The sequence below is a fragment of the Aegilops tauschii genome, chromosome 2 (genome assembly GCF_002575655.3).
Source record: "Aegilops tauschii subsp. strangulata cultivar AL8/78 chromosome 2, Aet v6.0, whole genome shotgun sequence".
Lineage (NCBI taxonomy): Eukaryota > Viridiplantae > Streptophyta > Magnoliopsida > Poales > Poaceae > Aegilops > Aegilops tauschii.
Window position 1 is genome coordinate 341,516,879 of NC_053036.3, and position 26,164 is coordinate 341,543,042.

At 52.9% G+C, this 26,164-nt stretch overlaps 1 protein-coding gene and 1 long non-coding RNA gene across 2 annotated transcripts; one reads left to right on the forward strand and one right to left on the reverse strand.

Moving 5' to 3' along the window:
* Window positions 1-10,970: 10,970 nt before the first annotated feature.
* LOC141041674 (uncharacterized) lies at window positions 10,971-18,966 on the reverse strand. The gene is made up of 2 exons (XR_012202636.1): window positions 17,207-18,966; window positions 10,971-11,544 (listed from the first exon to the last, which is right to left on the reverse strand). It is a non-coding gene; the product is annotated as an uncharacterized lncRNA (long non-coding RNA).
* Window positions 13,644-19,271, forward strand: LOC109734943 (uncharacterized). Its single transcript, XM_020294131.4, has 3 exons — window positions 13,644-15,255; window positions 15,828-16,099; window positions 18,973-19,271. The coding sequence occupies exons 1-2, from the start codon at window positions 14,070-14,072 to the stop codon at window positions 16,097-16,099; spliced, it is 1,458 nt and encodes a 485-aa protein (XP_020149720.1). The 5' UTR covers window positions 13,644-14,069; the 3' UTR covers window positions 18,973-19,271.
* The last annotated feature ends 6,893 nt before the right edge of the window (window positions 19,272-26,164 follow it).

Sequence of the window (26,164 nt, forward strand, 5' to 3'; positions counted from 1 at the left end):
TAGGAAGGCGCGCCCGGTGCCCTCCTCGGGCGAGGCTCGGGGGCTCTCTGCTGGAGGGCCTCAGACCTGGCCAACATCATGAGGGAGCCGCTCGGGCACCACGTGCAGGCGTGCTTTGCGGCACATTTCCCTCAAGAGGGCATTGGGCGAGGAGTGCCCGGTGCTCAGGAGTTCATCATCAAGGCCACCCAGGAGCTTCAAGAAGCAAGGACCATGCGCGGCGATCGCCCCCACCACCCGGCAGAATCCCCCATCCTGGCGAGGACGGCGGGCTGCGCGTCTGCATCAACATTCCAGGGCTCAACAGGGCCACGTCTCAGGAGCGCTTCTAGCCTTCACGCGTTGGGCGGTGCGAGGGTCCACCTCACAGCTACGTCCGCATGCCATTTGGCTTGCCGAACGTGGCGGCCGCCTTCCAGCGCCACCTGCGGAGCGTCCTGTCTGCTCAGGAAGCCAGACATCACGCAGTCCGAGCGGAGATGGCGACGGTCCTTGAAGACCCGCCCGGGCCCCAGAGCCTCCCGAGGCTCAGGGGCCTGGCGGCTCATGAGGAGCGACTCCTTCATCGCGCGCCTTCGTCTACCTCAACCCTCCTTCGACAACGGTACCAGGTGACATTTTCCAAGTTTACTCAGCTGGGAGCGCCCCTCGGGCTGCACGATTCCCAGGTCGCACGGGCCTGTCCCTACGACATGTATCCTTTTTGCATCTTTAGCTTACTCTGTCGGGGGCGCCCCTCGGGCTGCATCATCCCCAGGCCGCTCGGGTCCGTCCCGGTGGCATGTATCGTTCTTGCATCTATCTGAGCTAGTTTGTTCCCTCGCATGAGTTACCTACGATTACCACTTGCCTGCCCGGCACTTCGATGCCACGAACGTCACACGCCCTAGCAAGCCCACCCACGACCGCCTCATGATGAAGGACTGCCATGGCGTCTTTGCTCGGGCCCGTCCCTGCAGCGTCGCCAAACCCAAGAGGCTGAGCTCTGGCTCGTGGGCCCGCTCCCGTGTACGTCACCTCCCGTGGCCCTTGGTGCCTTGTTCTCGCATGAGCTAATCATGGGTGGGCGGGCTAGGGCGCGTGACCCGGTGCCTCACCACCGCGGGAGCCGCGCGCCGGTCGTCTTTCTTCATGGTTCTTCGCATGAGAAGACTAGGCATGGCGTCTGTGCTTGGGTCCGTACCTGCAGCGTCGATAAACCCAACGACTGAGCTCTGTCTGGCGGGCCGGCCCCGCTCACGTCACCTCATGGGGTTGTTGGTGTCTGGCCTTCTCATGTGACCGCCTCAGGAGATTCGCCCAGCGCAGGTTGCCTAACCATCTTGCAGGACCGTTGCAGCCATCAGGAATCAAGACCAGGCGCAACCCGCCTTGAGGTAGGGCCTCATGAGTCCCGTGCTGGCTCACGAGTGTCCAGACACACCTCGTCTAGCCCTGTCGTGCAAGCCACGTGTTAGGGCGAGGTCGTACACGCCCCGGGGGCTCCACTCAGAGGGAGCCCTATCCCACACGCACCAGTGGAAGCACCATGCTCCGCGCTGGCAGTCGACACGGTTGAGGAGTGGCTATGCCCGTGCAAGTGCGGAAGCGCTACGCTCCGCGCTGGTGATAAACAACTGAGGGCGGCCCCATGGCCGTACCAACCTCAGGGAGCCACCCGGCTCAGTGTCCAGCCTCACCGCAATGCTTTCCCCTCGGGAGAGCCGCGCGAGGGGGCTGGGCACGGGGGCTGCTCTCGCGTCGCGCCCAAGCGTACGCCACCCTGCTAGGTCCCTCGGACCTGGCCGTCACGCGCCCTCCCGAGCCGAGCCAAGGTATGAAGGTCGTTTGGGTGTCAAGGGGGACTCCTGAGCATCGCGACTCAGGAGCCTAAGTGTCCATGTAGCCCTCACCCCTTGGTCTCGTCCTGGTGATCCGTACAATCCAACGGCGGCTGAGGTATGCGCGGGGTCGGGCCCCGCCGACGTAGAACACTAGGCGTACTCCCGCATCTCCTTTCTGTAAGTTGTTTGCGCATCAAGGGGGACTCCTGAGCATCGCAACTCAGGAGCCTAACTGGCCACGTAGCCCCTCACCCCTTGGTCTCGTCCTGGCGATCTGGATGATCCAACGGCGGCTGCGGTATGCGCAGGGTCGGGCCCTGCCGACGCAGAACACCAAGCAAACGGAAAGGAAATCGCGAAATCTCAAACAAATATTACAAGACATACTGTTCTTCAAATACCAAACACAAGTTTAAACGCCTCCATGAGGCACGGTGCATGTTGTAGAAGCAAAGTAGGAAAGGAGTCGCCAACAAGCCATCTCGTCATCCCTAGACGCCGCCGTCACTTGCAAGGGGTGCCCCTTCGACGGTGTCGTTGCCCTCGCCTGTGCCGCCCGCCGGAGTCGCAGGTCCAGCGGCACCACTAGTTGAGGGCGCAGGGTCGAAGGCGCGGAACTTCTTCAGCAAGGCCTCCACCTGGCTCTTCACGGCTTTGGCAGCAGCTGCGTAGCGCTCGTCATCCACGGGCTCAAGCAGCTCGTCAAGGTCGGCGTCAGGATCGCAAAGATGGAGGTGGCTGAAGACGCGCGTCAGTGCAGCCGAGGAGAGCGTGCAGGCTTCCCCATCCACCAAGGGGCCGATCCCGTCCACGACGTCCTCAAGCACCGCGACCAGATGAGGGAGCAGCTGGGTGGGGCCCTCGTCGTCTGTCGCTAGCGGCTCCTCCAAGCCCTTCTCATAGAGTGCCCGCAGCGCCACGCGGGACTTCTTCCCAAGGGACTTGAAGGCCACGCGGTCCTCAGCCAGGACCTTCGTTTTGGCTTCTAGCTCGGCCTTCTCTGCCTTCATCTCCTACTCCAGCTTCTCGAGCCGGCTGCGCTCCGTGGCCTGCACCTTCGCCAACTGCTCCAGCTCGGCGTCGCGACACCTGACGGCGTCCTCTCGGGCCTTCATCTTCTCCTCCTCCGCCTGGCGGCCTCGAGCCTCGACCGCACGCTCGTTGCGCATGGTCTCCAGCTCGGCCTCCAGTGACCGGCAGCGATCCTGGGCAGCCCCGGCGTCCTTCAGCGCCACCTCACGGGCAGCCGCGGCTTGGGCGACGGCCTGCTTGTCCTTCTCGGAAGCCGCCGCAGCCTGGCTCAGCGCCGCCCGGACGGACGCATCGGAGTGGAGCCAGCCAGAGATCAGCTCCAGGCACCCGGCCACCAGGCGACGGTCGGTGCCTTGAAGATCCTCCGCAGTAGGGTCAGCGCAGAAAGAGCGAGCTCCAGGACGTCAGGCGAGGCAGAAGGATTACGAACTGATGGTGAGGCAGAAGAAGGAGGCAGCATCGTCGCCAAGACCTGCAGGTTGATGGCGGTGGAAGAAGAGGCCAGGAGCTCCGGAGCCTGCGGGGCCTCGGCCGGCGGGCTGGGGACGAGCGCCTCAGGAGCTGACGAGGCCTTGGCGGTCGCCCTCTCCTAGGGACGCTCCTCCGGGCCTCACGAGGACGACCAGGCCGAAGAGGCGCGGGTGCCGTTGCAGCCTTTCTGCACCAGAGGAGGTGCGGCCGTGCCAGGATGCTGGGTCCCCGAGGATGTGGTTGCCCCCTCCTTCTTCTTCTTCGATGACGATGTCAGCCTAGCGGCACAAGGAGGAAGCGTCAGGAAGCCGCAGCGGAAGCAGGAGAAAGGGCAAGCTCAGGGTAGGAAACTCATTGGTCCACGGTGGTGTAGTCCCGGCGCCTCTTCAGAAGTGCGGAGCTTAGGGGCCTCGCGGCCTGGGGCACAGGCGCGCGGGCCCCAGGGGTCTGCGAGGCCGCGGTGGCCCTGGGCGGCGGTGAAGCAGGGGCGTCACCCCGAGAGATCAGCGATGATCTTCGCTTCGTCGGGACGCCGGACATCGGCTTCCCCGAGGGGGAGACCGTGGACCTCGTAGTGACCCCAGCAGGGGGCAGGACTTCCCTCAATGGGTGGTCGCCGGCAGCGTCGTCATCAGGCAAGGTGCGGAGGAGGTCGGCCTTGCACGGAGGGAAGGTCTCCCCAGACCCCTCCAGGGTGGCCGCCGAGTCCCGCTCTTCCTCCTCGCGGAATCGTCGGAGGACACCACCATCGGAACCGTCGCCACCGGGGCCTCAGAGGGCGCCGGCAGCACAAGACCACGCCCATCGAAGACAGGCATGGCGGCAGCAATCTTTGCCCCATCCGGGCGACGGTACAAGGGAACGAAGCTGTCTGGTGGGTACCCCTGGTCATCCCGAACCAAGGAGCAGAGGGCCGTGCCCAGCTCCTCGTCAGACAGGGCCTTCGGACGCAGGCGGAGGTCGTCCCCAAGCTTCCACAAGGGGCGCGCGCGCGCCTGGAGGGGAGCCACGCGGTGTGCCATGAACTCCTTGATGATCATGGCTCCCGTCAGCTTCGCCGCCCTTGGGTCGCCAGACTTCAGGTCGACGGTCATCCTCTCCAGCACCGACTCCGCCCGAGGGTCGGTGAGCTTCGCGCGGAACCACCCGTCATGGGACACGGGCATCTCCATCAGCAGCACCAGCCGGGGGTGGGAGCACTTGGCATCCATCAGGACCCACTTGCTCCTGAAGCCCTCGGCCTTCTTCCCGGCCTTCGAGATCGCGTTGGTCTTGTTGGCTGCAACAAAGTTGACGCACCCCAAGCGGTGGCCCTCCTTGATCCGGAGGAAGAAGAAGTGGCGCAACAGTGCCACGGACGGCATCACTCCGACGTACTGTTGGATTTCGGGTTCTGGCAAAACCCTTGAGGTTTGAACACTAGGGTGCGCACGAAGATCTCTCCTCCCCCTAGCACTCTCCCTCACCGCGATCTCAAGGCTCAGCGCGTCGAACTCGCAGAACAAGGGGACACGGGATTTATACTGGTTCGGGCCACCGATGTGGTGTAATACCCTACTCCAGTGTGGTGTGGTGGATTGCCTCTTGGGCTGAGGAAGAATAGTTACCAGGGAAGAACCGCCTCCTGAGGAGAGGTGCTCTTGTGCTTGCTGAGTTTGTGTGGATGAGGATGATCTGAATGGCCTCGGATCCATTGCCTCCTACTGTGGTGGCTCACCCTATTTATAGAGGTCCTGGTCCTCTTCCCAAATGCTGGCGGGAAGGGATGCCACAACGGCCAAATTTGAAGGGAGACAACTAGTACAAGTTATCCTGAATAAAGGTGGTCTTCGCCTCCCAAAGGCTCTGGTGGTGACGCCGTCTTGGGCTCCACGATGACCTCCATCCAGCCGTCCTGCTTGTCTTGGTCTCATTGCACCGATACGGAAACCTTTGCCTGATGCCTCGGGACTCCTCGCCTGCGCTTGCCTCTTTAGCACCAAAGAGGAAACGAGGACACTGCGCGTGCTGGCGCCCGCCTAGCCCTAGTCGTCATGGCTTGCGCCACAGGAACCTCGCAAGGTGTCCCTTGCCTTGATCTCTCTGCCCCTCGCGAGCCAGCCTGGTGAGGCCGCCCCCGAGGAGGTCTTGCATTGTCCGCCTCGCGAGGCTTGGCCCCTCGCGAGGGTCTTGAGTGTTTGCTGGTGAAGATGGGCCGTACAGGGCCACTGGTGGAGCCACACCGTGGGCTGCAGGCACGCAAGTCTGGGGACCCCCGTTCCCAGGACGCCGACAGTATCCCCCGGGCCCAAGGCATGCTCGGACTTGGCTTCGAGGCGAAGCCAAGGGGCAAGTGTGGTGCGCCGCAGGCCCCAACAGCCTGCGGCCTCGGTTGATGCGTGGCAATTGATGGGACGTGGGCGTCTCCGCTTCCCCATGCTACCTCAGCAACTGCCCGACTTGACGAGTCCCTGCTGCATGCAGAGAAAAATCGTCATTGCATGTGATCGTGGGGATCGCCGGTTGGCCTTCTCCCGCTATAAATGATGCGGGGGCGGAGCCCCTGTTGCTCATCCCTTGCTGCTCCGCTCGCTTCTTCTCCCTTGCTTCATCGCTAGCAGCGACACCCATGGCGCCTGCAAAGAGGTTCTTGACCGCAGAAAAGAGGAAGGCCCGCCAGGAGGGGCCCGGCTTGCCGCCGCCTAAGAGGGCGCGCGGCCGTCCCCGCAAGCACACCACAGCCCCCGCCATGGCCCCTCGCGACCGCGGCGGCGCCTCTTCGCGCAGTGGGAGTCACCCAGGTCGTGGCAGCACCGTCGATGAAGGGAAGCGCGCCATGGTCACGCGGCCTCCCCGACCGTGCTTCCACTCGGCGGAGGTGCTGCCGGAGTTCGCCGTGTGGTCAGAGAACCCGGCCGGCACCTGGCTTTAGCTCCTGCGCTTCTTTGCCGGCGAGCTGCCCGCCACGGGTCCAAGCAGTCTCTGGCTACAGGCGGACGGCTGCTGCAGCAAGGCTTCATGGGTCGCGGTCGAGGTCTCTGTTGCGGGAAACGCAGCCCTGGCCCGCGGCTGGCAGACGTTTGCCCGCGCGCGGCCTGGGCCGGCGGTGCACCCTCCAGTTCAATTAGGATGGCAACGCGACCCTCTATGTGAGGGTGTTTGGGGAAGATGGTCGTCGCGTGGGGTGCTGCCCTAAGGACAACGACGGCGGTGAGGTGCTCAGCCTCGGCGACGGCCGCGACGAGGGTGAAGGCGGGCTTTTCCTTGGCGTCGGCCATGGGTCGTCCAGCTACGGCGGCTCTTCTTCTGGCAACAGCTCCAGCAGCGGCGGCTACGACTAGCCGCTAGGCCGCAGCGCCTGTTTCGAGGGTGGCATTGGGTCATCTCGTCGCCGCGCTCCAGTGAAGCGCGAGGAGGGGTCTGGCTGAGCCCAGGAGAGCGCCATGGGCCCATCCTCGCGAACTGCTGCGGGGGCACGCGCCACTTTTGTTTCGTTCTTCCTTTTCTTCCTGCATTAAGAGAGAGACAAGTATGGGGCCCCGCAGGGGCATGCAACGAACCATGACTTCCAAGTTGCTATGCTATGTTTATCGTTCCTGTGTCGCGTTGCAGCATCGGCGTTTTATGTAGGTGCGTAGAAATAACTTAGCTTGGCACACTCGAAGTAGTTTCCGCCTCGTGAGGCGCGCATTTCCCAGTGCCTGGTGAGGCCTCCTTGGCTTGGGAGGCGTCAAGGAACTGCAAAAATTCGTTAGGAAACTCTTATTCTTCCGAGCCCTGGTCGCAGGCGCAGCCGGCCACGACCCAGCGCTTCGCATCGCGGTACCCGAGGGGCACGGATTGAGAGAGGTGTGCCAGCTTGCGAGCTCGAGCGAGGGTGCCTCGCGAAGAACAGGAAAAATGCTCACGAGGGCACCTGTCCAGCCCCCTCGCGAGGCATGTGAGGGAGAGTACGGGTCAAAACAAGGATCCGAGGGCAAAAACGGAGGCAAAAGGCGATGGAACCAAGCCGGGAAGGAACACCAGAAAGCAAATTTTCATTAAAGAGGGGCAAGCCAACTACGGAAATATAATGAAAAGCCCCGTCCGGCACCTAGTCTAGTCTTCTCACCAGCGCGGAGCTAAGTGCTGCCACTAGGACGTGGGAGGGAGCCCCCGAGGCCCGAGGGCGGCACTCCTGAGACTCTGGGGCGTGTACAACCCCACTCATTATTACATGAGAGTGTCACGAGCGGAGACCTTCACAGGCATTGGGCCTTGCTTCACAGGCGCCGGGCCTTGTTTCATGGGTAGAACTTCCGGAGGTGCTGGATGTTCCAGGCGTTCTGGATGGGGACCCCATCCTGCATCTCCAGGCGCACGGCGCCGGGCCTGGAGACGTGGGCGACCTTAAACAGGCCCTCCCACATGGGTGAAAGCTTATGCAGCCCTTCCCTGGAGAGCACCTGCCTTAGGACAAGGTCACCCACCTCGAGCGTCCTGGAGCGGACGCTGCGACAGTGATACCGCCGCAGCGAAGCGTGGCTTCGCGGCGGCGTTCCTCCCCCAGTACGAGGTCCATCCCCCGCATGGCGTCCTGTTGCGCCTCATCAAACGCCGGGACCTGCGTGGAGCGATGCTTGACCTCGTGAGGGAGAACCGCTTCTGCTCCGTAGACGAGGAAGAACGGGGTCTCGCCTGTTGGCTTGGTGGCGGTGGTGCGGATGGACCATAGCACAGACTGGAGCTCATCGTGCCAGCCCCTGCCGCAAGCCTCGAGCTTCTTCTTGAAGGTCCTGGTCTTGAGGCCTCTCAGGACCTCCGCGTTGTCGCGTTCGTCCTGACCATTGCTCCTAGGGTGTGCCACCGAAGCATGGCAGATCTGCGTTCCAAGGTTAGCACAATATGTCTTGAAGAGATTGCTAGTGAACTGCGAGCTATTGTCGGTGATGATGCGATTAGGGACCCTGAACCGTGTCACGAGACCCTTGATGAACTTGACCGCAGATCCGGCCGGGATGGTGCGGACAGCTTCTACCTCCGCCCATTTGGTGAACTTGTCGATGGCGATGTAGAGGTAGCGGTAGCCCCCAGGCGCTCGAGGGAACGGGCCTAGGATATCAAGCCCCTAGACTGCAAATGGCCACGAGAGCGGGATGGTCTGGAGGCCCTAAGCTGGCTGATGGATCTGCTTGGCGTGGAATTGACAGGCCTCGCAGGATTTCACCAGCTCAGTCACGTCGTTGAGCACCGTAGGCCAGTAGAACCCGCTGCGGAATGCCTTGTTGACGAGGGTTCGTGACGACGAGTGGTGCCCGCAGTCTCCGCCGTGTATTTCATATATTTCATACATCACATATATTTCATTCATCACATCCTTTTGGCCATATCACATCACAAGGCATATGCTGCAAAAACAAGTTAGACGTCCTCTAATTGTTGTTGCATGTTTTTACGTGGCTTCTATAGGTTTCTAGCAAGAACGTTTCTTACCTACGTAAAACCACAACGTGACATGCCAACTTCTATTTACCCTTCATAAGGACCCTCTTCATCGAATCCGATTCGACTAAAGTGGGAGAGACAGACACCCGCTAGCCACCTTATGCAACTAGTGCATGTCAGTCGGTCGAACCTGTCTCACGTAAGCGTACGTGTAAGGTCGGTCCGGGCCGCTTCATCCCACGATGCCGCCGAAACAAGATAAGACTAGTAGTGGCAAGAAAATTGACAACATCTACGCCCACAACAAGTTTGTGTTCTACTCGTGCATAGAAACTACACATAGACCTAGCTCATGATGCCACTGTTGGGGATCGTTGCAGAAATTAAAATTTTTCTACGCATCACCAAGAACAATCTATGGAGTCTTCTAGCAACGAGAGGGAAAAGAGTGCATCTACATACCCTTGTAGATCATGAGCGGAAGCGTTCAAGTGAACGGGGTTGATGGAGTCGTACTCGTCGTGATCCAAATCACCGATGACCGAGCGCCGAACGGACGACACCTCCGCGTTCAACACACGTACGGTTGGGGAAGACGTCTCCTCCTTCTTGATCCAGCAAGGGGAAGGGAGAGCTTGATGGAGATCCAGCAGCACGACGGCGTGGTGGTGGAAGCAGCGGGGATCTCGGCAGGGCTTCGCCAAGCTCAGCGAGAAGGAGAGGTGTCACGGGAGGGAGAGGGAGGTGCCAGGGGCTTGGGTGCTGCTCCCATGCGCCTCCCCACTATATATAGGGGTGGAGGGGGCTGGTTTCTTGCCCTCCAAGTCCATTGGGGCGTTGGCAAAGGTGGGGGAAATAAATCCCATCATTTCCCTTCCCCACCGATTGTTATCCCCCCTTTTTAGGGATCTTGATCTTATCCCTTCGGGATATGATCTTATTCCTTCTAAGGTGGGATCTTGGTGCGCCTTGACCAGGGATGTGGGGCCTTGCCCCCACTACCCACGTTCATGTGGGTCCCCCCATGCAGGTGGGCCCCACTTCAGAACCTTCTAGAACCTTCCCGGTACAATACCGAAAAATCCTGAACATTTTCCGGTGGCCAAAATAGGACTTCCCATATATAAATCTTTACCTCCGGACCATTCCTGAACTCCTCGTGACGTCCGGGATCTCATCCGGGACTCCAAACAACTTTCGGTTAACCGCATACTAATATCTCTACAACTCTAGCGTCACCGAACCTTAAGTGTGTAGACCCTACGGGTTTGGGAGACATGCAGACATGACCGAGACGACTCTCCGGTCAATAACCAACATCGGGATCTGGATACCCATGTTGGCTCCCACATGTTCCACGATGATCTCATCGGATGAACCACGATGTCGAGGATTCAATCAATCCCGTATACAATTCCCTTTGTCAATCGGTACGTTACTTGCCCGAGATTTGATCGTCGGTATCCCAATACCTTGTTCAATCTCGTTACCGGCAAGTCACTTTACTCGTACCGTAATGCATGATCCCGTGACCAAACACTTGGTCACATTGAGCTCATTATGATGATGCATTACCGAGTGGGCCCAGAGATACCTCTCCGTCATACGGAGTGACAAATCCCAGTCTCGATTCGTGCCAACCCAACAGACACTTTCGGAGATACCCGTAGTGCACCTTTATAGCCACCCAGTTACGTTGTGACGTTTGGCACACCCAAAGCACTCCTATGGTATCCGGGAGTTGCACAATCTCATGGTCTAAGGAAATGATACTTGACATTTGGAAAAGCTATAGCAAACGAACTACACGATCTTGTGCTATGCTTAGGATTGGGTCTTGTCCATCACATCATTCTCCTAATGATGTGATCCCGTTATCAATGACATCCAATGTCCATAGTCAGGAAACCATGACTATCTGTTGATCAACGAGCTAGTCAACTAGAGGCTCACTAGGGACATGTTGTGGTCTATGTATTCACACATGTATTACGATTTCCGGATAACACAATTATAGCATGAACAATAGACAATTATCATGAACAAGGAAATATAATAATAACCATTTTATTATTGCCTCTAGGGCATATTTCCAACATGCCTTGTTGCCCCTACTGTCACTGGGAAAGGACACCGCAAGATTGAACCCAAAGCTAAGCACTTCTCCCATTGCAAGAAAGATCAATCTAGTAGGCCAAACCAAACTGATAATTCGAAGAGACTTGCAAAGATAACCAATCATACACAAAAGAATTCAGAGAAGATTCAAATATTGTTCATAGATAAACTTGATCATAAACCCACAATTCATCGGTCTCAACAAACACACCGCAAAAGAAGATTACATCGAATAGATCTCCACAAGAGAGGGGGAGAACATTGTATTGAGATCCAAAAAGAGAGAAGAAGCCATCTAGCTAATAACTATGGACCCGAAGGTCTGAGGTAACACACATCATCGGAGAGGCTATGGTGTTGATGTAGAAGCCCTCCATGATCGATGCCCCCTCCGGCGGAGCTCCGGAAAAGGCCCCAAGATGGGGTCTCACGGGTATAGAAGGTTGCGGCGGTGGAATTAGGTTTTTGGCTCCGTATCTGGTAGTTTGGGGGTACGTAGGTATATATAGGAGGAAGAAGTACGTCGGTGGAGCAACGTGGGGCCCACGAGGGTGGAGGGCGCCCCCTACCTCGTGCCCTCCTGGTAGCTTTCTTGACGTAGGGTCCAAGTCCTCTGGATCACGTTCGTTCCGAAAATCATGTTCCTGAAGGTTTCATTCCGTTTGGACTCCGTTTGATATTCTTTTTCTGCGAAACTCTGAAATAGGCAAAAACATCAATTCTGGGCTGGGCCTCCGGTTAATAGGTTAGTCCTAAAAATAATATAAAAGTGTATAATAAAGCCCGATAATGTTCAAAACAGAATATAATATAGCATGGAACAATCAAAAATTATAGATACGTTGGAGACGTATCAGGAGTGCTCGCTCGAGGTGAGCGTGGTGGCGCCTTCCACGCCCGCGCCCGCGCCCATCGACCTCAACGCCACACCGGTTGCCGGTGGCTCGTCATCCGGAGGCACGAGGAAACGCGTGCGGCAGATGCCAGTCGACATGCTGTCGGGCGCACGCAACCTATTCGACGGAATGCCGGCCTCCGGCGACGAGGACTACATGTAGAACATGATCTTCGAGGGTGGTGTGCCGGCTGCTGGCTACGATCCCGATGAGACACAAAGCCAGGACGGTTGAGGGGCATTCACGCCGTCCACCTTTGATCAAGATCAGACGGCCTTCATGCGTGATTAGGTCGGCCTGGACCTGGACGGCTTCCCACTCGACCACGAGTTTCCGGAAGACTACGGGCAAGAGGAAGAGGAACAGTGCGACATCGAAGGGGAGCCTTTGTTCGACGACGAGCTCGTCAACCAAGCCGCCGGGGCGAAGCCGAAGCGCAAGAGCAAGCGGACCAAGGCATACACGGCGGCCGAGGACAAGCTTCTTTGCGAGTGTTGGAGAGACATTGGGCAAGACCCCAAGACGGGCGCCGAACAAAAGCATTCAACTTTTTAGATTCGTGTCCACCGTGAGTTCCATGAGCGCAAGAAGTTTCCGCCGTACCAAATAGTAAGCACGCGCGGGTGGGTGTCCATTTTGAAGCGATGGAGGGTGATCCAACAAGAGTGCAACAAGTTTTGTGCCACTCTTGAGTGTCAAGGCCCGCTCCGCGAGCGGCATCGACATGCAAGACATGGTATGCTAGCAAGCCGCCCTCTTTTGTGTCATCAAGTTTATGCGTGCGTGTTCATTTGCATACCATTTGCCAATACGCTTGCATGAAATACATTTGTAGGCATTTCAAGCTTTGGAGGCATTCAAGGTCCAACACAATGGCAAGTGCTTCAACCTCTCCCATTGCTTTAGGGTCATCAAAGGCGAGGAGAAGTTCAAGGCGCAATATGCCGTCTTCAAGTCGAGTGGGGGGAAGCAAGCCGTGGAGGAGGTTGGGGACGGCGAGAAGGCACGGCCACGGGGGAAGACCAACTCCAAGAAGGAGGACAAGCGGGATGTGGCGTCGAACGCCTTGATCGCAAGCGTGGAGGGCATGATGAGCAAGAAGGACTCAAGGGAGGAGGAGCGCCGACGTTACAAAGAAGAGCAAATGAACGCCTTCATGGAGATCCAAAGGAGGAGGCTTGAGATGGACGCGGAGAAGCAATCCAAGATGCTTGAGATGGAGGCGGAGAAGCAAGTCAAGATGCTAGAGATCGAGGCCGCCAACGCCAAGACCAAGGCGAAAAAAGTGGCTCTTGCGAGCATGATGACAGGGGTGGAGATCATGAAGGTGGATCTCAACATCGTGTCGCCAAGGAAGAGGCCGTGGTTCGAGAAGATGCATACCGACATACTCAAGTTCGACGACGAGTGATCTATGGCAGTGAGTGCCATCCTTTTCTTGTATGCCGGCAGATGTGCTGGCATGACCACGGGGCCGCGATGATGTGGTCGAACTCAAGTCCCATCCCTTTTTTGTGTGCTGGCGTGTGTGCCGGCCGCTGGCGAGTACGCCGACATGAACTGTGTGGTGATATTTTTTAAAGCCGGCATTGTATGCCAGCGCTGGCATGGTGTCGGCATGAGACATGACCGCTGGCATGATCTATGACCGCGGGTCTTTTCTAAAAATTGAGTGCGGATATGAAATGGGTCGGCGTGTTGGGCGCATCGCCGACCCAAATCTAAAACAAGATGAACGCCGGGCGAGCGGCCGACCCAAACGTGTCCATTTGGGTCGCATTTGGGTCGGATGTTGGAGTTGCTCTTACTGACGTCGCGGTGGACTGTTCTACGCGATCATTTCCCATCCCTGAAGTCTATCTAATTCTAAACAAGTAAAACACCGTGGCCCGTGGTTTGGAGTTTAGACGTTTGGTACAGGTCAGTAATCTTGCCCTGCCTGCCTGGTTTTCCCAAATGAAGCGACTCGCGTACAGCTTGACAGAATTTGCCTGCCGGACAACGCCCAACCGAACAACGACGCCAAGCGAAGCGAAGCGCCGGGCCGCCGGGATACCAAACAAATAGCCCTGCCGCACGAGGTGCACGACGTGGACCCCGCACGTCGGCGCGGGCGATTCCACCGACTGCCCCCACCATTTCCCCGCCGCCCGGCAACCGCCCGCGCAGCGCAGCCGCCTTGGAAACGACGAGGCCAAGGGAGCCAAATCCCGGCACGGCAGGACTCCTCCACCTTTCCCCACCGAACAGCAACAACCACCCGGAATCCGGTGGAAGAATCGGCGGGGGAATCCTCTCAGATTCGGCGGGCGATCGTTATGCGCTGATGGCGCCCTGCCCTGGCGTCGCGGGCGTGCACGCGCGCTGGACGGCGCGGGCGCTGGCCGGCGCCTTCCTCGACCTCGCCATCGTCTACGCCTTCCTCTGCGCCGCGGCCGCCGCGTCCGCGGCCTCCGCCCTCCTCGCGCTCTTCCGCCTCCGCCTCCCCTGCACCTGCTCCCGCCCGCACCTCCCCTGCCTCTTCGCCTTCCTCTTCCGCTACCCCTCCCGCGTCCTCGAGTCCCTCCTCCTCTCCCTCCGCTCCCGCTTCCCCTTCGTCTTCAACTCCGACGACGACAGCCTGGACGAGGGGGAGGACGAAGACGAGCCCGTCGATGAGGAAGAGGAGGGGGTGAATCTGAAGCGGGAGGTGGACGAAGGGAATGACGTCTCGGCGCTGCAGCAGGAGCTGGACAAGGAACGCAGCGCCGCAGCATCCGCGGCCGAGGAGGCCATGGCGATGATCCTGCGTCTGCAGAAGGAGAAATCGTCCTTGGAGATGGAGGTGCGGCAGCAGCGCCGCACCTCTGATGAGCGCTGCGCCTTCTACGAGGATGAGGTGGAGGAGCTCAAGGACATCTTGCTCATGAGGGAGCGCGAGACCAGGTCTTTGCAGAAAGAGGTGGAGTCCTACCGGCGGATGCTTGGTCTCACCGGGGATGATGATGACGAGGAGGTGGAGATGATGACGCCGCACAGTTACTTTCTAGAGGGCGAGCCAAGCTCTTCCAGATCGGTTGATAAGAATGCGGGGGTTCAACCTGGGAATAATTCTGTCTTCAGCTTCCAGAAGCAGTTCGTGCGCCAACAAGTGTCGCCCATTCGTGTGGGTCGTGTTAAGGATGGGAATGAGGACAGTCTGCCTTTTCAGGCACTTGGAGAAGTTCCTGTGGTCGGATCGAAATTGGGGGCAGATAGATGCGAAGATGATGGCACGGAGACGGTGGTAGTTCTCCCCCTATCTGCCCGGAGTTTGTGCTTGCCCCAATCTGCACGATGTCTGGATCAAGGTGGTGATGTTGAAGTTAATGCTGCAGCTGGTATGAAAGGTATGGAAGAGCTGACTGCTGATGAATTTCAGGAGGTGGACAGTGGGCGTCTAGACAAGACTTGCCATGATTTTGCGGCAAGCGACAATGATGCAAATATATTTGATGTGCATGTTGTTGATGATATTTGCCTCTCCAATGAAGGTATGTGCAGACTGCAGATGGAGAAATAAAACTCGGTTGATATTTGCTATACTATCTAGCATGTGACAGGATTAAGTTCTTTTCTATTGCGATAAACATAATGCTACAAATCTGCTTGTACTTCTCCTGATTGCTGATTATTATTGGATCTTTATTGATCTTGGTTCAATCAATTCATTTATTGGTTTGCCTAAATGCTGCTATGTTAGTTTATTAAAACCATGTTGGTTATTGGATATTTTGCTTTGAGTTCACATGCTACCTCGCATAATTTTGTTTTGTCAACTGGATATTATTTATCATATTTACCACACAAAAAGTGTTGCAACTAGTTTCTCATATTGATATATACATGTGTACCTGCATCCTCTTGAATTTTGTTAACTACTTTCGAATATTTTTCCATGTGTGCTGGCATGACATGCTTAACCCCTATTGTATTTTGGCTGTGCTTTGGTTATTTCACCAGCATGACATGTTGAACACCTAGGTCAATTCATTTTAAGAAACTATTATGGTTGCAGAATCATTTGAAACTGGTACTGAAAATGAGATGTCATGTTCCTATGCAGTTAAAGGCCTGATCGGTCGAAGCTTCTCTGATGCAACAATGCAAGCAGACAAGTTGCAGAATCGAGCTGCCGCAGATGATCTCCTGGGGAAAAGTCTGAATGCGATCAAAGGTGCACAAAACAAGATAAGGCTTGCAGCAAGTGAAAGGAGGCAATCGTTACAGTTGCAACTCTTAGAGGATATAGCTGACCAACTTCAAGAAATCAAAGATGTTGCAGATGCAGGGCGACACTTACACTGTATTTCTCCTAAAATTTCAAAGAAAAGCTAGGTATGGATGGAATTTCCTCTAGTTGTTTTCTTTAAATACAGCATTCTGATGGTGCCGCAACATCACGACATACCTAGGCAATATATACAAACTATCGGATCCTAATTTTTCCAGTATATGACTAATTCCACTATGGAACCTCATTAAGCCCACATATGCTGATGTATATCATCAGGCTCCGTATTTCATGCATGATAAGAAGGCATAAGTTTTTGGGACTTCTTTTTTCTCTAACCTTGTTTGTTTCTTTTGGGGAGATGGTAGTAAATTAAGACATTTCATTGTGTTTTCTTTGATTGTACCGCACTACAGATAACATTGTTTATGTGCATTTTCGCATGTCCTGGTACTTATAGTATGATAGATAGGTATCAAGAATATGTCAGAGCTTGATTATGATACCGTGTTGCAACTGTTACCAGGCTGTCGCAGTGTCATTTTGCAGAACTTACTTTAACTAGTTGGGTTCACTGTCCGCACTTTGCACAATGGACTACAACTTTTAAACTACCTAGGATAACGAGTAAATATAACTTATATTTATTGTAAAATAGTAATAAACCATGTTTCTATGGTCTACTTACTACTTAGGTTGATAGGCGCATAGTTGCTGAATCGGTAAGAAGTGCTCGGTTCATGAGAGATTGCATTTCTGATTGGTCTATCTGGAGATCAGTGTTATGCAACGTTTACGAGTCGAAGAGTCGACGAGTCGTTCCAAGGTTGAGACTCATAGACTAGTCTAGACTAGTGCGAGACTAGTCGACATGGTACTGTAGCACTGAACTTACAGTACATAACTAATAATACCTAGTAGTAGTATGTAGTATTACACTATATAAGTATACAAGTACAGTATACAATTGAAACAAGCAAAGTGGAGTCACTGAGGCAGAGCAGCACCAGCAACTAGCAGCAAGCACAGCAGCACCAGCAGTCTATCTGCGAGCAGAGCAGCACCAACAGCAAGCAGAGCAGCACCAGCAGTCCAGCAGCGGAGCAGAGCAACAGCAGCGGCAAGCCAAGAAGAAAGAGGAGGAGAAAGGAGGGGCAAGGCAGAGCAGCACCAGCAGTCCAGCAGCGAGGCAGAGCAGCACTGAGGCTCACCTGCCTGAAGAGGAGAAGAGCACGAGGGGCCGGCGGCGCGAGGAGGGGCGCGAGACGAAGGAGCAGGAGGGGCGCGAGACGAAGGCGATGGTGGAGCTTCAGATCCGCGACGTGGGGCCGGCGACGGTGGAGCTTCAGATCCGCGGCGGCGGGCGTCCAGCGGCCGGCGGCGCGAGGAGGGCTCGACGGGCGCGTCCAGCAGCCGGCGGCGCGTCCAGGTGAGGAGGGGAAAGAAAGGATTAGGTCTCCCGCGGGATGAGGCATCATATTTATACTCCCCCAGTTTTTTGAGTCGTTCGACTCGAACATGTCGACTAGTCTGGACTAGTCGTCGACTAGTCGATGACTGGCTCGACTCGTACAAGTAGTCTACACGAGAAACCGAGTCGACAGCCAGTTTGCGACTCATAGACTAGTCGAGCGACTAGTCTAGACTAGTCGTTCGACTCGTAATCGTTGGTGTTATGCACTTCTTGCAGGGCCTATGCCATAGTTCTTGAAACAAAACAATAAGTCCTGCATGTTTGCTTCATGACCTTAGCATTGTGTGTTTCTGGTTGCATTTCTGGTTGGCTATCCTCACGTGGTGTTTGGTTTGGATTACATGGATGCCCAAGTTTGCCTTTCAGAAATTTGGTATCTTTGATCAGATTTGGCCTTTGGCATATTGCCAAACTTTCGTAAAGTTCCATTGTCATTCTCTCTTTAGTTCTTCTTTTAGCAGAAATTTATGTCAATTCATGGGCATGTAATGACCAAATTGGTAAATATCGTTCTCTTGGCAAAGTATCTTAGGGCTATTTTGGTCACTGTACAAACAAATAAATTGTTGGTCCCTCTTTTTTGAGTTGTAAATCACCATTACAAAATTCTTGCAACAAACCCATGAATAGCAATATCTGATCAAAGTTGTAAAGTTTTGCATCTCTAGCCTTCAAAACTAGTAGCCACAAGAAATAACTATTAAACTGCAACTCTACTGCGCTAATTCCCTGGCAGATTGCTTTGTATACTTGTTTGTTGCGTTGCTACTTGTCCAAAATGTAATGACCTGGAGATGCCATAAATCTTCTACGACACATCAATTAACCTTTTTCTTTACACATTCAGCCTGGAACAGTTATTACATTCTTAGTTATTCAGGAACACCTGATGCGAAAGAAAACTGGGCCACCATCAATAGCATTTCATTTCATTCAACCAAAACAACTAATGCTTGCCATTTTTGGATGCAAATCGGCTGTTGAATTGCTCACAAAACATTTATAGAAACATTGAGTTATATAACAGCCCTTTGGTCAAGTATGTTGGAGCAAATCATCCTTGCCACTAAGGAAACGCATGCCATTTAAATTTTAGAGCATATGTAGGCTTAATATTTTCTTGTGCTTGTAATAAATGTTTAATTTCATATGTACTTGCCTTTCTTAAAAAGTGTGCCGTGCACAGTAACATTTATTTTACAGTTTTCTTCCACCTCAACAATAATATTGCAAGGTATGAAATCACGTAGAATATGCAAGTATATACACTTGTGAACATTAAGAGAAATGATTTATCATGTTTTAGTTATATTAGTTGAACATCCAAAGCACGTGCGCATTTACTAGTAGGACAATAGTTTGGCTTTAGTCATAAATATATGTTGCACAATAAAGCGACTTCTTACACCTGAGTTGTGTAGAACCACTGGAAGCGGAACTGTTTCCTTTTCCTTTTCGGACATATCCACTTGAAGTTTTATTTTTGCCACTATATTCTTGCAGGACAGGCATATTTTGTCACGGCGGCACGTACATAGAGGTTTACTGAGTGCTTGTAATCATATTTTATCTTAAACTGATTGTGTACTTTGTGTGCAGATTAATTTCTCATTTGTAGTTTGATCAGCATTAAACGTAGTATGCCAAATATCTTCTGCAGATTAATTTATTATCTGTATCCCCCCCCCCCCCCCCCCCCCCCCCCCCCCCCAATGATTTCTTGTCTGTAGTTCTGTCAGCATCAAACGTAGTATGCCAAGTATGTTCTGCAGTATGCGTGCTTGTGATGGTTGTTGCTCATAAAATGGATTGTGTACTCGGAAACATGCGTCAAATTTATGTACGTAGTGTACGTTAAGAGTAATGCTTCACCTGCCTAGTACTATACACAAGGACATGGCTGCGACGCGACGTTCACCTTGCTCGCACGAGGGAGTGAACGGTGGCCCTTGGCGCCCATCTTTCATGTTGCTGCTTCCTGCACCCGCTGCCGCTGGCATCACACACCAACCGAACGTCCATCATTACTTGTGGGAGGTGTACATTGGAGTAGCAACTCTACAAAAGTTTATACCACGACATTGATAATGAAAATGTTAACGAATAAAGTATGACGGTGGAAGCGGCATTAGGGCATCTTCGTTGCTGACCCGCAAACCAGACACTCCATCTGTCCGCTGACCGGGCGGCCAGTGGTCATCCAAAGCTAGCCACATACATTTCAAGCTGGGTTTGAGCAAACCTGACGGATTACATGGAAACCAGATGTTTTTCATACAAAATGAATGAAATTCATTACAATTCAAACAATTTTCATTAAAAAAGGGAATGGACCTAACCTAGCTCCTACGGCGGCGCCCGTCGTCCAAGTCGTTGTTTCCTTCCGGCGATCACTAGGCTCATCTCGCCCCATGAGTGGTGGTCATAAGACGTGCGAAGTGAAGGTAGGATCGCCGACGTGGAAGAGTAGAACATGAAAGACGGGCCAGTCCACTTGGGACACAATGCACTGCCGCCTCCCATGTCCTACTCATCCTCGTTGGTTGGAGTCTGCAACCTATCTGTCGTCTGTGGACGTGAGGGGTTGGCACTCCTTGTCCCACTGGCACGACCAAACAGTGTTTGGCGGCGCTTAGGACGTGCAACACACAACATTCTCGTCCGTGATTGCCTGTGCAGCTAGCGCTGCCTCCGCGTCCGGTTGCGCCGCTTGTGCGTTGCGAGCGGCGGTTTGAGCATGGGTGGCCTTGTAGAGTGTCCGCTGCTTGGCGACGAAGCTGGGGTTCATCGCGGCCATGGCCGCCGTGGCTTCCTCGCTCGCGCGCTCCCCGTAGATCTGACACTCCACCAGTCGGTGCTGCTCGAGGAGAAAGACGGTGTACCCCTTCCCCTCCTGCGCCTGCCGGAACACCAACATAGACGCGAGTGTAGGCTCTTGCTCCACCATGATAGCGTTGAAGTGCGCCTGCGCCTGCTCCATGGTCAAATCGGCATGGAACGGTGTGGGCGTCGGTGCCAAGTTTTCGTCCGAGCTAGTCTCCATCGTGGCGTCGTCATCGTCGGAGACCTCAGGAGAGCTGGACGGCTTGCCTGCCTCTATCCGCCTGGCACGACGGCTCTGCCAGGCGGCCACCTCGTGTTTCATCTCCGTCGACGGGTTCTCTCACATAGCATTCCCGCTCGCGGTCGTGGCAGATGTGGTGCACAAGAGAAAAATGTGGAGTGGATGGGTTGTGGTGTGCTCCTCACCGGGTGTGGCCGCTTTTAAATAGTGGATTTCGGTGAAGCCAAGTGTCCGGATGCGTCAATGTGCGGGCGCCGGAGTTGGTTTCTTAGGTGGCGAGCTTGTTTAATAGCGGCATATGGAGGCACGAGCATTGAACGGGCGCGGTAGATATCCGTCCCACCCGATCCAGTAAATGCCTCTCCGAAATTGAACAGGTATGGACACAAGGGACGCGGCCCGGGCGGCGCCCTCGGCCGGCTAGCCGCTTCAATGTCGGCGCCAGCGAGAGATCATGCGTGTTGGGTTCTATGGTAGGGTGCGTTGACCGCAAATTAAAATTTGCCTACCCATAGAACACCGAGGAACATGCTAACAGAGATGGATCATATATCATTACCACTAGACGCGCAGTGCTATGTAGCGGAAGTAGAGTTGGGGCAGCGTGTCCGCTGGGTTCTTCTCCTCTTTGCCCGATGTCCCTCGAAGAGTCGGTCATCAGATCCCGCGAACAGGTTCGCCTGAGTGGCACAAGTGCACCGCCTCTAACAGTATCCGCGCGTGCAGGAGGAACGTTGTGCGGCGGACTGCTAGGTCCGATCACACAACCAGCGGCGAGTGGAGGTGGCTAGTTGCAACACATGCAAAACCCTAGTGATGGCGCCGAAGCGATCAACTGAATGAGTGTGCTGCACCTGCACTATTTATAGGCATCCATCGCGGGCTCAACACTTGAGCCCCGAATGGACCCTAAAGCCCAAAGTATGTCCGGCCTGGATCCGAGTCTGAGTAGGATCACATCCGACTCATGGAGTTGTATCCAACCTCACAGGTTCCTTCCCTTAAGTGCGCGGCCCCTTATGTTTAAGTCATCTTGCTCGCACGTTGGATCACTTCCGACCTTCTCGGCTGGTAGCGGCCTCTAGCAAGACATTGTTGGGGAACGTAGCAAGCAATTTCAAAAAATTTCCTACGATCACGCAAGATCTATCTAGGAGATGCATAGCAACGAGAGGGGGAGAGTGTGTCCATGTACCCTCGTAGACCGAAAGAGGAAACGTTAGCTTAACGCGGTTGATGTAGTCGAACGTCTTCACGATCCAACCGATCAAGCACCGAACGTATGGCACTCCGAGTTCTGCACACGTTCAGCTCGATGACGTCCTCGAACTCTTGATCCAGCAAAGTGTCGAGGAAGAGTTTTGTTGGCACGACGGCGTGGTGACGGTGATGGTGATGTGATCCGCGCAGGGCTTCGCCTAAGCACTATGTCAATATGACCGGAGGAGTAAACGGTGGAGGGGGGGACCACACACGGCTAAGAAACAATTGATGTGCTTTGCGGTACCCCCCGCCCCTATATATAAAGGAGGAGAGGGGAGGAGGCCGGCCCTAGGGGACCCACTAGGACTCCTAGTCCTAGTCGCCCCCCTTCCTTCTTTCGGAGGGGGAAAGGGGGAAGGAGAGGGAGAGGGAGAAGGAAAGGGGGGCCGCGCCCCTCCCCTTGTCCAATTCGTACTCCCCATGTGTGTGTGTGTGGGGGGGGGGGCACCCCTTGTGGGCTGCCCTCTCTCTCCCCTATGGCCCATGTGGCCCATTACTTTCTCCGGGGGGTTCCGGTAACCCCTCGGTACTCCGATAAATATCCGAAACACTCCGAAACCATTCCGGTGTCCGAATACTATCGTCCAATATATCAATCTTTACCTCTCGACCATTTCGAGACTCCTCGTCATGTCCGTGGTCTCATCCGGGACTCCGAACAATCTTCGGTCACCAAAACACATAACTCATAATACAAATCGTCATCGAATTTTGAGCGTGCGGACCCTACGGGTTCGAGAACTATCTAGACATGATCGAGACACCTCTCCGGTCAATAACCAATAGCGGAACCTGGATGCTCATATTGGTTCCCACATATTCTACGAAGATCTTCATTGGTCGTACCGTAATGACAACATAAGTTATTTCCTTTGTCATCGGTATGTTACTTGCCCGAGATTCGATCGTCGGTATCTTCATACCTAGATCAATCTCGTTACCGGCAAGTCTCTTTACTCGTTCCGTAATACATCATCCCGCAACTAACTGATTATTCACATTGCTTGCAAGGCTTATTATGATGTGCATTACCGAGAGGGCCCAGAGATACCTCTCCGATACTCGGAGTGACAAATCCCAATCTCGATCTATGCCAAACCAACAAACACCTTCGGAGATACTTGTAGAGCATCTTTATAATCACCCAGTTACGTTGTGACGTTTGATAGCACACAAGGTATTCCTCCGGTATCCGGGAGTTGCATAATCTCATAGTCGAAGGAATATGTATTTGACATGAAGAAAGCAATAGCAATAAAACTGAATGATCAACATGCTAAGCTAACGGGTGGGTCTTGTCCATCACATCATTCTCCTAATGATGTGATCCCGTTCATCAAATGACAACACATGTCTATGGTTAGGAAACTTAACCATCTTTGATTAACGAGCTAGTGTAGTAGAGGCTTACTAGGGACACAATGTTTTGTCTATGTATCCACACATGTATCAAGTTTCTGTTTAATACGATTCTAGCATGAATAATAAACATTTATCATGATATAAGGAAATATAAAATAACAACTTTATTATTGCCTCTAGGGCATACTTCCTTCAGTCTTCCACTTGCACTAGAGTCAATAATCTAGTTCACATCGCCATGTGATTTAACACCAATAGTTCACATTTTTATGTGATTAACACCCGTAGTTCACATCTCCATGTGACCAACACTCAAAGGGTTTACTAGAGTCAATAATCTAGTTCACATCGCTATGTGATTAACACCCAAAGAGTACTAAGGTGTGATCATGTTTTGCTTGTGAGAGAAGTTTTAGTCAACGGGTCTGCCACATTCAGATCCGTATGTATTCTACAAATTTCTATGTCTACAATGCTCTGCATGGAGCTACTCTAGCTAATTGCTCCCACGTTCAATACGTATCTAGATTGAGACTTAGAGTCATCTAGATCAGTGTCAAAGCTTGCATCGACATAACTCTTTACGACGAACTCTTTATCACCTCCATAACCGAGAAACATTTCTTTAGTCCTCTTAGGTAACTAAGGATAATTTTGACCGCTGTTCAGTGATCTACTCCTGAATCACTATTGTACCCCCTTGCCAAACTCTTGGTAAGGTACACAATATGTCTGGTACACAACATGGCATACTTTATAGAACCTATGGCTGAGGCATAGGGAATGACTTTCATTCTCTCTCTATCTTCTGCCGTGGTCGGGCTTTGAGTCTTACTCAACTTCGCACCTTGCAACAGAGGCAAGAACCCTTTCTTTGACTGATTCATTTTGAACTTCTTCAAAATCTTGTCAAGGCATGTGCTTTTGAAAGTCCTATTAAGCGTCTCAATCTATCTCTATAGATCTTGATGCCCAAAATATAAGTAGCTTCACCGAGGTCTTTTATTGAAAAACTCTTATTCAAGTATCCTTTTATGCTATCCAGAAATTCTACATCATTTCCAATCAGCAATATGTCATCCACATATAATATTAGAAATGCTACACAGCTCCCACTCACTTTCTTGTAAATACAAGCTTCTCCGAAAGTCTGTATAAAACCATATGCTTTGATCACACTATCAAAGCGTATATTCCAACTTCGAGATGCTTGCACCAGTCCATAAATGGATCGCTGGAGCTTGCACACCTTGTTAGCACCTTTAGGATCGACAAAACCTTCTGGTTGCATCATATACAACTCTTCTTTAAGAAATCCATTAAGGAATGCAGTTTTGACGTCCATTTGCCAAATTTCATCATCATAAAATGCGGCAATTGCTAGCATGATTCGGACAGACTTAAGCATCGCCACGGGTGAGAAGGTCTCATCGTAGTCAACTCCTTGAACTTGTCGAAAACCTTTCGCAACAAGTCGAGCCTTGTAGACAGTACCATTTCCATCAGCGTTAGTCTTCTTCTTGAAAATCCATTTATTCTCTATGGCTTGCCGATCATCGGGCAGGTCAACCAAAGTCCATACTTTGTTCTCATACATGGATCCCATCCAGATTTCATGGCCTCAAGCCATTTCGCGGAATCTGGGCTCATCATCGCTTCGTCATAGTTCGTAGGTTCGTCATGGTCTAGTAACATGACTTCTAGAACAGGATTACCGTACCACTCTGGTGCGGAACGTGCTTTGGTTGACCTACGAGGTTTGGTAGTAACTTGATCTAAAGTTTCATGATCATTATCACTAGCTTCCTCTCTAGTTGGTGTAGGCATCACTGGAACTGATTTCTGTGATGAACTACTTTCCAATTCGAGAGAAGGTACAATTACCTCATCAAATTCTACTTTCCTCCCACTCACTTCTTTGAGAGAAACTCCTTCTCTAGAAAGGATCCATTCTTAGCAACAAAGATCTTGCCTTCGGATCTGTGATAGAAGGTATACCCAACAGTTTCTTTTGGGTATCCTATGAAGACACACTTCTCCAATTTGGGTTCGAGTTTATCAGGCTGACGCTTTTTTCACATAAGCATCGCAACCCCGAACTTTAAGAAACGATAGCCTAGGTTTCTTGCTAAACCATAGTTCATATGGTGTTGTCTCAATAGATTTGGATGGTGCCCTCTTTAACGTGAATGCAGTTGTCTCTAATGCATAACCACAAAATGATAGTGGTAAATCGGTAAGAGACATCATAGATCGCACCATATCTAATAAAGTACGGTGACGACGTTCGGGCACACCATTACGCTGTGGTGTTTCAGGTGTCGTGAGTTGTGAAACTATTCCACATTGTTTTAAATGAAGGCCAAACTCGTAACTCAAATCTTCGCCTCCGCGATCAGATCGTAGAAACTTTATTTTCTTGTTACGATGATTCTCCACTTCACTCTGAAATTCTTTGAACGTTTTCAAATGTTTCAGACTTGTGTTTCATTAAGTAGATATACCCATATCTGCTCAAATCATCTGTGAAGGTTAGAAAATAATGATACCTGCCGCGAGCCTCAACACCCATCGGACCGCATACATCGGTATGTATTATTTCCAATAAGTCAGTGGCTCGCTCCATTGTTTCGGAGAACGGGGTCTTAGTCATCTTGCCCATGAGGCATGGTTCGCAAGAATCAAATGATTCATAATCAAGTGATTCTAAAAGTCCATCCACATGGAGTTTCTTCATGCGCTTTACACCAATATGACCTAAACGGCAGTGCCACAAGTATGTTGCACTATCATGATCAACTTTGCATCTTTTGGCATCAATATTATGAATATGTGTATCACTATGATCGAGATTCAATAAACCATTTATTTTAAGTGTATGACCATAAAAGGTTTTATTCATGTAAACAGAACAACAATTATTCTTTGACTTAAATGAATAACCGTATTGCAATAAACATGATCCAATCATATTCATGCTCAACGCAAACACTAAATAACATTTAT

What these genes read in the sequence shown, in the direction of transcription:
- LOC109734943 (XM_020294131.4), top strand. Translation starts at nt 14,070, where the DNA reads ATGGCGCCCTGCCCTGGCGTCGCGGGCGTGCACGCGCGCTGGACGGCG. An exon ending in TATTTGCCTCTCCAATGAAG is followed by an intron (nt 15,256 to 15,827) that starts GTATGTGCAGAC and finishes GTTCCTATGCAG; the next exon opens with TTAAAGGCCTGATCGGTCGA.